At 46.5% G+C, this 11,923-nt stretch overlaps 1 protein-coding gene and 1 long non-coding RNA gene across 4 annotated transcripts in view; one reads left to right on the top strand and one right to left on the bottom strand.

Moving 5' to 3' along the window:
* Positions 1–11,923, top strand: part of LOC101162268 (cyclic nucleotide-gated cation channel beta-3) — a 45,729-nt gene that overhangs the window by 28,531 nt on the left and 5,275 nt on the right. For all 3 annotated transcript variants that reach the window (XM_023953764.1, XM_023953762.1, XM_023953763.1), the window contains 14 exons: positions 1,763–1,910; positions 3,088–3,189; positions 3,264–3,412; positions 4,194–4,418; positions 4,502–4,710; positions 4,792–4,842; positions 5,786–5,872; positions 5,950–6,014; positions 6,911–7,033; positions 7,773–7,914; positions 8,001–8,160; positions 8,513–8,610; positions 9,925–10,008; positions 10,077–10,195. In XM_023953764.1, the coding sequence (XP_023809532.1) occupies positions 1,763–1,910; positions 3,088–3,189; positions 3,264–3,412; positions 4,194–4,418; positions 4,502–4,710; positions 4,792–4,842; positions 5,786–5,872; positions 5,950–6,014; positions 6,911–7,033; positions 7,773–7,914; positions 8,001–8,160; positions 8,513–8,610; positions 9,925–10,008; positions 10,077–10,195 (1,762 nt within the window). The remainder of the gene's footprint in view (positions 1–1,762; positions 1,911–3,087; positions 3,190–3,263; positions 3,413–4,193; positions 4,419–4,501; positions 4,711–4,791; positions 4,843–5,785; positions 5,873–5,949; positions 6,015–6,910; positions 7,034–7,772; positions 7,915–8,000; positions 8,161–8,512; positions 8,611–9,924; positions 10,009–10,076; positions 10,196–11,923) is intronic.
* The window catches only part of LOC110014661, a 10,993-nt gene continuing 4,326 nt past the window's right edge, over positions 5,257–11,923 (bottom strand). The window contains exon 2 of the long non-coding RNA XR_002873007.1: positions 5,257–6,008. This is a non-coding gene — a long non-coding RNA (uncharacterized LOC110014661). The remainder of the gene's footprint in view (positions 6,009–11,923) is intronic.

The raw sequence follows: 11,923 nt of genomic DNA on the forward strand, positions 1-11,923 counted from the left end.
GTTATTGTAGTTAAAAACTGCCCAGATCAGACGCCTCAACAAAAGTAGGCGGAGCCTGCTGGGTCCTACGCCCAACGTTCAAAATGTTTGACAGATTCTCTCCAGAATCTCGCTTTTAAGTGGTAGGGGTGTGGTCTTCAACAAGCTCACTCCTGATTGGCTGAGTGGTTTTCACTGAAACATTGACTCAGACTGACTTGGACCAATCATTGATGGCGTCTGGATCCAACATGGCGGCGTACGTACCAAGAAGAAATGGATTGACTTACTTCAGTTGGAGCGGGAATTAAACCATTTTCTTTAGATGACATCACTCTCACTCCAGTTCTCAGATACAATCAATGGTTTTACAACCCCCCCCCCAAGTATTGCTTGATGAACTGCACTTGGCTCCACCCACTTTTGGTTTTAACCCTTTAACACTGAAGCTGTACCTGCCTGCAGGAATTGACAATCACTCTCTTCGTAACGAGTTCTGAAGCTTCCCTGCAATGAAGACATTCAAACTTCTTTCACTTTTAGTTTTATATGAAAGGCTTCAGGAAGTAAAAATGTATTTCAGGACAGAAATGTTCATGAGGCCAGCTTTCCACGGGATTATTTTAGCATTTTTAGAAGGAAAATGAGCATTTTAGTCTTGTTTTGGCTAAGTATTTGTTTGCCGAGGGATTCCTTTGTTTAAACAGCTAAATTATAATTATTTTAAGACGTTGATCCTCTTCAGCTGTGTTCACAAATGAAGCTCCATCAAATAAGTATAAATAAATGTTTTAGCGTCTTTTTGATCTTTTTTGTTCTTCAGGTTCAGAAATAAATCCGTAAAAGTTTTTGATCTTGTCGGCTTGTCCGGAGCATCGAATGTGACGTTTAGTTTCTTTAATTTATTTAAGAAGAAAAATCAGCATAAAGGATAAAAAAATGATTTGGAAACCGTGAGAAGAAACTAGAAGGTATTTTCTATAAAAAAAGCATTTGAAGGAATTCAGAAGACCATGTGATCCATAAATAACTGTTGTGCTTGTTTTCATTGGTTCCATGTTAGTCTGCGCTAACATTAGATGTTTACATTTTCTACCAATGTACTTTGGTGTTTTTAGTTTGTGAATGAAATAGCAATGAACGAACTCCTAATCCATAGATTGATATTCTATTTTTCAACTCTTACATGCAAATTCAATAAAAGCCAGCCTGTAAACCCCAAACTGAGCTTGCTTGCTTTTTTTTTCATGGTTTCGGGTCTTTTAGTGGCTACATAAAACCCAGTAGAGAGATCGTCTTCCTGGTCAGCCAAGTCCGTCCGCCTCTGTTCAAAGTAACTGGCTTTAGGGGCGGAGTCAGACAGTTCGCTGAACAGCTGCAGCTTCTCAATCATGAATTTGAGCCCAAAACCTCTCAGAAAACTTTGAGCAGTTGATGCAGAGAAAGTTTCTTCTTCTTGATGGATCATACTGGACCAGAAGTTCCATTTACAAACATCAAACAACACGGTGAATAAACAGGAACAGAGACACCAACCTGTTGGTTGGATGTGAGGCGGAGGCTGAAGCATCACTTTAGACACCTGGGGGTTTCCTCTTTAAGCCATAAAATACAAATAAATGAAGCCTGATGAAGATCCTTAAAGTCACAGCGTTTCTCACACCCTTTGGAAATCTTTTCTGAAAGAGTTTCAGGGAAACTTTAGGTGTTTCAGCAGTGAAGGCTCGTGACGGCGGCGGTCAGTACCTGAAGTCCAACCGTTGTTTTTTGGTCTGGTCCTCAGAGAGCTGCAGCAAAGGTGTGGCTGAGGCTCCGCTGCTCACAGTGGAAGATGTGGATCAGAAAGTGGTGAATGGACGCACCCTGAACATCCCCCAAATTATCACCACGCCAGAGCCGGAAGCAGACACCCTGGCAATCCCAGAATACAGGTAACGGCCCCACCCCCTGTGGCCTGAGGGGGGCGTGTTTGTCAGCTTCTGGTTTCATCTTCAGTATTGTGGAGCCTGAAGGTCAGACTCCAGGAGTCCAGAGGTTTGTGTTCCGTGGCTGCTCTTCAGATTCCTGAAGTTTCCTGGTATGTTAGTGGTCACCACAGACAAACGTCACAACCACAAAGCAGACGCTCTGCTTTTCCAAAACAACAGAAAGCAAAGACGGAATGACAGCAATGAGATAAACTTTGGGGCATCAAGCATCAAAGTGCAAAGAAAGGAACAATTTAATGTGGTAAAGGTGAAGAAAAATAATAAAATCTCTAATTATTTTCATTAGACATAAAAAACTACGATGTTAGCAAAGCAGCAGCTGCTCTTCCATCTGGGAACAACAAAACACAGGTTGGTTTTTCTGCAAAAGGAGAAGAAAAACTTCACGAGATCAGAAGATTCCTATAAACTCTGGATGAGGTTCCTCAGACCAAAGGGAGGAGGTCCTGTGAGCTCCGTGTGTTTGGAGGAGAACCAAACGGTCAAAGTGTGAATCTGAAGAAGCAGGACCCACAAAGAAGGTTGGAAATGCATGCTGGGTAAAGGTGGAGCAGTGAGGAGCTGCAGGAGCTTCTTCAGCGAGGATCATCAGAGGACCAGCCGGACTAAAAGCTTTTCTTCATGGTCTTAAGGGGATTTTTTTTTAGTCAAGATGGCGGCGTCTTCCTGAGGTCAAAGGTCAACAAAACTTCAGCTGTGGTTGTGGACTTTGGCTGGTGGTGTGTGCGTGAAACTCCATGGAGATCAGTCAACCCAAAGTTGTCTTTGCAACAATGTAAAAACTGCCAAATTTCACACAAAAATGGCTGCCAAGCTGTAGGTTTTGTGGCCATCCCATAATAATTTCAAAACTTTCTTTGGATATCTCAGATATTTGAGCCCCATATGTAATTCTGGCCCTATTCTTTTTTATGGTTTCTCCCACTGTGATGATGTCATCGGGTTTGTTTGTTTTGTTTTTTTTGGGGGGGGGGGCTGCTGTGGGTGAGAATAAGCAGTGAGAACACGGAGCTGCATCTCTGACTGCAGAGGCCTCAGTATGAAGGTTCAACGCTGGAGTTCACGTTGGGTTGAATAAGAGAATGAAAAAAGGTTCTTCCTCTCTCTGCTGTCTCCCCAGCAGCATGGCCGACCCATCCACAGACGAGGAAGACGAGGAGCTGCTGAAGGTCGGCCTGAAGGCCTGGTCCACTCAGGGAGAGCTGCTGGCGGCAGACGAAGAGTGAGACAGGCTTTCAGACGCTTGCTGAACTTCCTGTTTTCCTTCAGCTGTGACATCCTGTCCTCGTCCTGCAGGATGCGACCTCAGTCCGCCACCAGCATCGGCAGCGTGGTGGTGCAGGAGCGTCTCAACGAGCTCGTCTCTCTCTTCAAAGGTCGGACAGAGCGGCAGAAAGACCGCCTGTTGGACCCGGACGAATCCGAGGAGGAGAGTCCAACCGCCTGTATGCCGTTGTGTTTCTCATCTTCCAAACACGGAAATAATTCACATTTTACTCCGTTATAAACGGGTTTTCAGACCTGAGAGCCAAGACACCTGAAAGACAAAAATCAGAACCTGAAAGACAGAAATCAGAACCTGAAAGACAGAAATCAGGACCTGAAGGACAGAAATCAGAACCTGAAAGACAGAAATCAGGACCTGAAGGACAGAAATCAGAACCTGAAAGACAGAAATCAGAACCTGAAAGACAGAAATCAGAACCTGAAAGACAGAAATCAGAACCTGAAAGACAGAAATCAGGACCTGAAAGACAGAAATCCGGACTCACTACAGAAATGTTTACTGGCCAATCACGTTTCGAGTCGCCCTCTGCCTCGGTCACTCAGAAGACCTTCCCTGTGAGTTTCACCAATGACTGAACTGTGGATTCAAACACATGATTTCCCGCTCTGGCAGCCTAAGTGCTGCAGAGCGGCTCCCCCCCATCCATCAGCTGCTGGTTTGAGGGGGGAGTATCATGGTGAGGTCATCAACACCTGGATCTTCAGTCAGGTGTTCCTTCCTGAGAGGGGTCCCCTTACTGCTCTCACACTTTCAGGCCTGGAGCACTCTGTCCTCCATCTTTACCGCCCCTCAGCTTCTGATTGGCTAAACACCAAACTCAGATGAGCATCAGGGACATTTTTGAATGAAGGAGACGGTGGCTCTCAGGACCTGCACGTCTCTGCTGTGTGATGAAACCTGTGTTGAGATGTTTGACCATCATTCTGTTCTGTCTGCAGCTCCAGCAAAAGCACCTCCTGCTCCTCCTCCACCTCCTCCCCCAGGAGAGGGGAAGAAGGAAGACACCTCGGCAGCAGCAGAGGAAGAGGAGGTGGAACCATTCCAGTTTGAAATTTTGGGACATCCCTTGAAACTCCCCCAACTTCCCAAACTTCCCCCGATGCCAGACTGGCTGAGAGCCATCCTGGACTACCGCTTCCCGTCCAGCATCGACCCATTCACCGGTGAGAGCGTCTGTCTGTCTCTGACACAACGTGGAGCAGAGGAACATCACAGCTTCTTCTGTCTTGTCCCATCTGCACCACAGATCTGATCTACGTGATCTGGCTCTTCTGCGTGGTGGCAGCCTGGAACTGGAACGTGTGGTTGATCCCTGTCCGGTGGGCGTTTCCCTACCAGACATCGGAGAATATCCATCTGTGGCTGCTGGCCGACTACACCTGCGACTTCATCTACATCCTGGACATGGTCATTTTCCAGCCGAGGCTGCAGTTTGTCCGTGGAGGAGACATCGTGGTCAGCAGACTCAGGGATGAACTTCTGTCTGAATGTGATCCTTCGGAACTTCTTCTCTGAGATGCCTTTGTTTACTTTCAGTGCGACAAAAAAGACATGAGAGAAAACTACATGACTACTGAGAGGTTCAAGGTGAGCGCACATTTACCCTCATTCAAGCTCCTCCCTGCATCCAACTGTTCCAGCCATCAGAACCCCCTCTTCTTCTCGAGAGCCTGCTTCTTCTGGTGTTTCAAACATGAAACTGTTGCTATGGTTACCAACTGGTGTTTAGGCTAGGACAATCATTTAGAATATTCAGGATATGAGACCAGAACTTCTTTTTTAGGAGGCCCATTATTACTTTTTAATAGACCCTGCAACCAATCAGAATCCAGTATTCACCTGGACCGCGGTCTACGGGGAACTATATTTGGCTCCACGTAATTTCTTATGTACCATATTTTGCACATTATAAGGCGTACCGTCAGTGAATGGTCTAAATTCAAACTAGTCTCATAGATTGGGGGCATTAAGGGAGACAAAAGAGTCAGAGATCAGTCCGTCTGTCATTCAGTCAGATTTTATTAACAGTAATTCTTGTGACACACTATACGTTAGCCATGTTAGCTTACTCGTAACTCGTAACTCCTGCCCTTGTTTGCAACATGTAAAAAAGCAGAATATGTTAGTCTAACTCAAAGCTTGTTAGTAACACATAAAAACCCATGTCTTCTTTTGTTTCCATCTGGTCCAACAAAAAATGTCTGCAAACATAACATGAATAAAGTTAAGCGTCAAATACAAAAGGGGTTTATACAAATAAACCCCTCATGTGTCAGTAGATCCATAACCTCCTATTATTACAGACAATCTGTCTTCAGCTCTGATCTGTTTGCTCAGCTGTTGGACAGGACAAGTTTTTAAAAAAAGTAACACATAGAAAAAAACTTAGTCCAACACAGCTACACGTTAGCAGCGCTAGCATATTTACAATGACACCCAAACTTGTTTGCAACTCAAACCAAACCAGACTGACAGTTTGACAGAACCAGAAGGTTCCACATTTGTCATGTTTGAACTGTGTTCTGCTCAGATGGACGTCATCAGTCTGTTCCCCATGGAGATCTTTTACGTCTTCACCGGCGTGAACTCTCTGCTGCGGTTCCCACGTCTGCTGAAGGTGAGATCCAGACGTTGGCTGAACGGCAGCTCTGGTTCTTCAGAAAATGACCGTCTGACGCTGGTCCCCCCTTTCAGTACATGGTCTTCTTTGAGTTCAACGACAGGATGGAGGCAGTGATGAAGAAGGCGTACATCTACAGGTGAGGAAAGTCACACATCGAAACCGTCAGAGCCAACAGAACAGCAGCTTCGTTCTTTGATTCACGTTAAATTCACGTAAAAAGGGTTTGACGAAAAGGTGAAGTTTTCCGGATTCCTTGTATTTTTCCAGGTCATCAAGTGTAAATGAAACATGTGTCCAAACAAACAAGTAAACAAGAATGAATGTTAAATCCGTTCACATTTAAAGAATGTGTAAGCGATGTACTCGATAAAATAAACCTAAGTTAAAAAAAAAGAAAAAAGTCAAATAAACCTACCGTACGTCAATCCACATGGTATTTTCCAATATTGATTCGATTTGATTTATTTTATTTTGCAATTATTTTTTTCATGGCATTGGTCGATTCGATTTGGTTAACAATCCACCACAGACAGATCGATCTGCTTGGATAAATCGATTCATTGATGAATCGTTACAACCTACTAAACACTGTCATGACATCTCCCAGTATTCAGCTCTTTTTTCCATAAATCCAACCTCACTTCACCATCAGGTTCCCCTCGTCGTCTCGTCCGTTTGCCGTAGTCGTGTGCAACCACACACGGGTTGAACCGTGCATGAAAAAAATGTGCATGAGGTGCATGAGCATTGGGTTTACTGAGTGGTCTATGAGCTTCATGGTTCATGAGGTCCACCAGCGTGCTTCATATAGATTTGACCATCGTTTACCTGCAGACAGCCTTCATCACCCACATGGACAGCTGGGACTGAGGCCTTTACCCTCGCATGCACTGAACATTGATGCCTCTGACAGCGTCCATGCTTCTACAGCTTCATCATTGATGAAGAGTGTGGACGTCAGGGCTGATGGTTGCTTCTCTAACCACCCTCTTCTGTCTCCACGTCTCCTTTGCCTTCTATTGTCGTGGTCAGAGTGATTCGGACCTCCACCTACCTGCTGTACTCGCTGCACATCAACGCCTGCCTTTTCTACTGGGGCTCCGACTATGAAGGACTGGGCTCCACCAAGTGGGTCTACGACGGAAAAGGAAACGCGTAAGAACTCGTCCTCGCTGTTCTGATGGAGAACCGCAGAGAGGGAACCCCTGAGGTCTGTTCCAACATGGAAGCAAGAATGGTGAAGGCCATGGCTGCCCAACCTAGATCCTCAAGATCTACCCCCCTGCCTGACCTGGACCAGGTGTGCTCAGTCAATCAGAATGTGGAGACACCTGGGTCAGGTGAATCAGCAGAAATCACTGCAGAGAGGTCTGGAAAACAGGTAGGGTGGTAGATCTGGAGAACCCAGATTGGGCAGCTCTGGTTCCGACTAAACAGGAAAAGCCTCCAATAATTCTGAGAAAGAATGGAGAAGGAACTAAAACAGAAAATGAAACCATGATCAGAGCTCCAAACCCACCGGGAAAGATGTCTGACCACAGTGGAAGCTGACGAAGCATCTTTGTAATTTACTGGTTTAGTCTTTAAAGACAACTCTCTACTTTGTTTTACTTTATGACATTCAGATGTGGAAAGAACGCTCATCACCACAGATGTTCAGAAGATTCATGTTCCTTAAGAACAAGTCCAAGTCTGTGGTCGTTGCTTAGTTCAGAGTAAATCCTGATTCTGGCTCTTGGTCCCATCTGTCCTCTGAAAACAAAGCTAGAAGGTGGAGACAAAAAGGAGAATGTTGGGACAGTTGGACTTCAGAACGGCTGATCCTGGGTTTGGATGGAAGTCTGCAGTGCAGCACACGTTCAAGTCTTCACAAGAACTTTTTTTTTATTCACAGTTACATCCGCTGTTACTACTTCGCTGTGAAGACCCTGATCACCATCGGAGGTCTGCCTGACCCCACCACCGTCTTTGAGATCTGCTTCCAGCTCATCAACTATTTTGTTGGGGTCTTCGCGTTCTCCATCATGATTGGTCAGGTCAGTCCACGGAACCGGTCTCCACTCCGGACAGCGCTCCGTCACTCTGGGTCTGTGAGCTTCATAGTTGGGGTTTTCTGCTTCAGATGAGGGATGTTGTAGGAGCGGCAACAGCTGGCGAGAACTACTACCGGGCCTGCATGGACAGCACCGTCAAGTACATGAACTCCTACAACATTCCCAGAGAAGTCCAGAACCGGATCAAGACCTGGTACGACTACACCTGGAAAAGTCAGGGCATGCTGGGTAAGAAACTCGCTGCTCTCGCCTCCGGTTCCTCTTTTCTTTCACACTTCCTGTTCTTTCATTTCATTTGTTTCTGTCTTGATATCATTCCTTCCTTTTATCCCTCCTCTTCTTCCTTTCTCTTCACTTCTTTCTCCTCGCCCCCCCTCCTTTCTCTTCATCTGTTAATTCACCTTAGGGGATTTTGTGATGTCACAGTCATTGTCATGGCAACACTGTCACACCTTTGGTTCACAGACTTGATGTTCTTGATGTTTCTGATGCTCACATTTAGAAATGAACATCAAGTAGAAAGAGCGGTGCTCTTGAACGCCTCGTGTTGAGTTCAAAGCCACACTGTGTTTATGTGTAGATGAGCAGGAGCTGCTGGTGCAGCTTCCGGCCAAGATGAGGCTGGACATCGCCGTGGACGTCAACTACTCCATCGTCAGCAAAGTCGCCTTGTTTCAGGTCAGAAACGCGTTTGTGTGTCTTTGTATCTGCTTGTGTATGATTGTTTCATGAAGTTTGTTTGTTTGTGTTTGTTTTTGAGTGTGTGTTCATGTGTGGGTTTACATGCGTTTGTGTGTTGACGTGTGTGTTTTTTTGTGTTAATGCCTGTGTTTGCGTGTTGTTTTATCTGGCAGTTGTTGTGTGTTTGTGTCTGTTTTATTGTGTTGAAATTTGTGTTTTTTGTGCTTATGTGTGGGTTCACATGTTGCTGTGTGTTTGTGATAATGTATGCAGGGTTTTTTGTGTTGATGTATGTGTTTGCATTTTGATGTGTGTGGCAGTTGTTTGTGTGTGTGTGTGTGTGTGTGTGTGTTTGAATGTTGACGTGTGTGGCAGTTGTTTGTGTGTGTGTGTGTGTGTGTTTGAATGTTGACGTGTGTGGCAGTTGTTTGTGTGTGTTTGTGTGTGTGTGTGTGTGCGTTTGAATGTTGACGTGTGTGGCAGTTGTTTGTGTGTGTGTGTGTTTGAATGTTGACGTGTGCGGCAGTTGATTGTGTGTGTGTGTGTGTGTGTGTGTGTGTATGTGTTTGCATGTTGACGTGTGTGGCAGTTGTTTGTGTGTGTGTGTGTGTGTTTGAATGTTGACGTGTGCGGCAGTTGTTTGTGTGTGTGTGTGTGTGTGTGTGTATGTGTTTGCATGTTGACGTGTGTGGCAGTTGTTTGTGTGTGTGTGTGTGTGTGTGTGTGTGTGTTTGAATGTTGACGTGTGTGGCAGTTGTGTGGGGGTGTGTGTGTGTGTGTGTGTGTTTGAATGTTGATGTGTGTGGCAGTTGTTTGTGTGTGTTTGTGTGTGTGTGTGTGTGCGTTTGAATGTTGACGTGTGTGGCAGTTGTTTGTGTGTGTTTGTGTGTGTATGTGTTTGCATGTTGACGTGTGTGGCAGTTGTTTGTGTGTGTGTAATGTTTTGCATGTTGACGTGTGTGGCAGTTGTTTGTGTGTGTGTGTGTTTGAATGTTGACGTGTGCGGCAGTTGTTTGTGTGTGTGTGTGTGTGTGTATGTGTTTGCATGTTGACGTGTGTGGCAGTTGTTTGTGTGTGTTTGTGTGTGTATGTGTTTGCATGTTGACGTGTGTGGCAGTTGTTTGTGTGTGTGTATGTGTTTGAATGTTGACGTGTGCGGCAGTTGTTTGTGTGTGTGTGTGTGTGTGTTTGAATGTTGAGGTGTGTGGCAGTTGTTTGTGTGTGTGTGTGTGTGTGTTTGAATGTTGAGGTGTGTGGCAGTTGTTTGTGTGTGTGTGTGTGTGTGTGCTGACGTGTGCATCTGGTTTTCAGGGCTGTGACAGGCAGATGGTGTTCGACCTGCTCACGCGGCTGAAGTCCGTGGTCTACCTGCCCGGAGACTTCGTCTGTAAGAAGGTGAGGCCCCACCTGTCGGCCTGTGGGCGGAGCTCCTGGGCTGCCTTCTCACCTGCTGCGTGTTTCAGGGGGAGATCGGCAGGGAGATGTACATCATCAAGCAGGGGGAGGTGCAAGTAGTGGGCGGCCCCGACCTGCAGACGGTGTTCGTCACCATCCGGGCCGGATCCGTGTTCGGGGAGATCAGGTGAGTCGATGTGAGCCAATCAGCGACTGGGCCTGGAGAAGAGCTGTTTCTGTGTGAGGTTTGATATTTGATCAGTTATTGATTATAAATAGGTAGTACTGATGTAAACATGAATTCACTGTAGGAAAACAATCATGTTTGTTGCTTTTTTGAAAAGGTTATGTTCTCTGATTCAGTTTTTTTACTTTTATACCATCATTTTTTATTATCTAAATAACAGAAAGCAAACAAATAAATACACTCAGTAGTTTTTAATCAGTTTATGCCGTACACTTTCCTTAGAAATTCTTTATTAAACCTTAAACATCTTTTCAGTGAAGCTTGACTTCATCAGCGCTGTTTTCGGTCTTTCAGCCGTCAACCTCATGTTTTTCTGTTGTTCTTTGCATTATCTGTGATATTTTTGCTTGTTAGTTGTTACAATCATAAACACATTTTTGGGCTCTTTTAGCGTAAGTTCTGTTCCAAATGCTGCTTTTTTTTTTTTTTTTTTTTTCTAACTTGTCCTGTCCAACAGCTAGGCAAACAGATGAAAGCTGAGGGCCTCTTGTGTTGGACATATTTTATTCTAACAAGAGGGGTTATTCATCTTCAGACAAACCAAAGGTATGTCTGAATAAACCCCTTTTGTAATTGAGGCCAAACTTTATTAATTTCAATCATGTTTGAAAATCTTTGGTGTTGGACCGGACGGAAAAGGAAAGAGGGGAACAAGAGAGAGGGACGTTAGAGAGAGGGGGGGGTAGGAGGGTGATAATAGGAGGGGAAGGGGGGTAAGACCATGAAGCAGCATAGAGCAGGCAGGTTTACTGGTTGTTTATCGTTACGGTACGGTTCAAATGTAGTACAAAAAGGGCGGGGCCTGTTCACACACACTCAAATATTATCAACACACCTGCTAGCCGCAGAAATGTCCACATGTCAACATGCACACAAAACAGATAGTGTTCACGAACGCATACTTATGCCTTTAAACCAACTAGTGTGAAATCTTTCATTCATTCAATCATGCAAACTATTAGTGCAAAGGTGAGCTAACACCTGTGCTCAGGTGAGTGTTTATGTTCTTCTAAAATGGATGGTGGAATGTGAAAAGAAGGAGGAGGAGCGCCCAGCCACCCCCACACCCATACCCCCGCCGCAGCAGCAGCGGCAGCCGGAATTCCCCCAGCGCCACACGGGAACAGGCAGGGAACAACCGCCCCCCGGGCGACCAAGACCGCCACCCAGGCCAGGGCCAGCAGGACCGCCGCGAGGCCCCCAGAGCCAGAGAGCAGGGAGGCGCAGAGGGAAAGAGAGCGCCGCCCCAGCCCAGCCAGGAAAGCAGCCCCCCGCCGCGCCGGAAGAGCCCAACGCAGGGCCCCACCGGAGAGGGACGCCCACAGCCCCAGACGAGCACCCCACCACCACCCAGGAGTTCCGGGCATCCCCCCGCCCCGACCCCAGGTACGAGCCAGGACCCCCCAAGGGAGACCCGCTCCGCACTCCAGGCAGCCACCCACCCGGCCCACGGTTGGTCCAGGTAGGAGCAAGGCAGGGGCCCGCCGCCCCCGCCCAGGAGGGGGGAACCCCGGGGAAAAAAGGGCGGCCCATAAGGGATGTTATAAATATGGCCCGACCAGGCTCGGCCATGTTGGAAGTTTGGCGGGGCCCAGCGCCCAGGGGCAAGGACCAGGACCCACCCCCCAGGGACACGAACACCCCCGGCTCAGGTGTAATATGAACCCC

Source organism: Oryzias latipes, chromosome 3, assembly GCF_002234675.1.
Source record: "Oryzias latipes chromosome 3, ASM223467v1".
Taxonomy (NCBI): Eukaryota; Metazoa; Chordata; class Actinopteri; order Beloniformes; family Adrianichthyidae; genus Oryzias; species Oryzias latipes.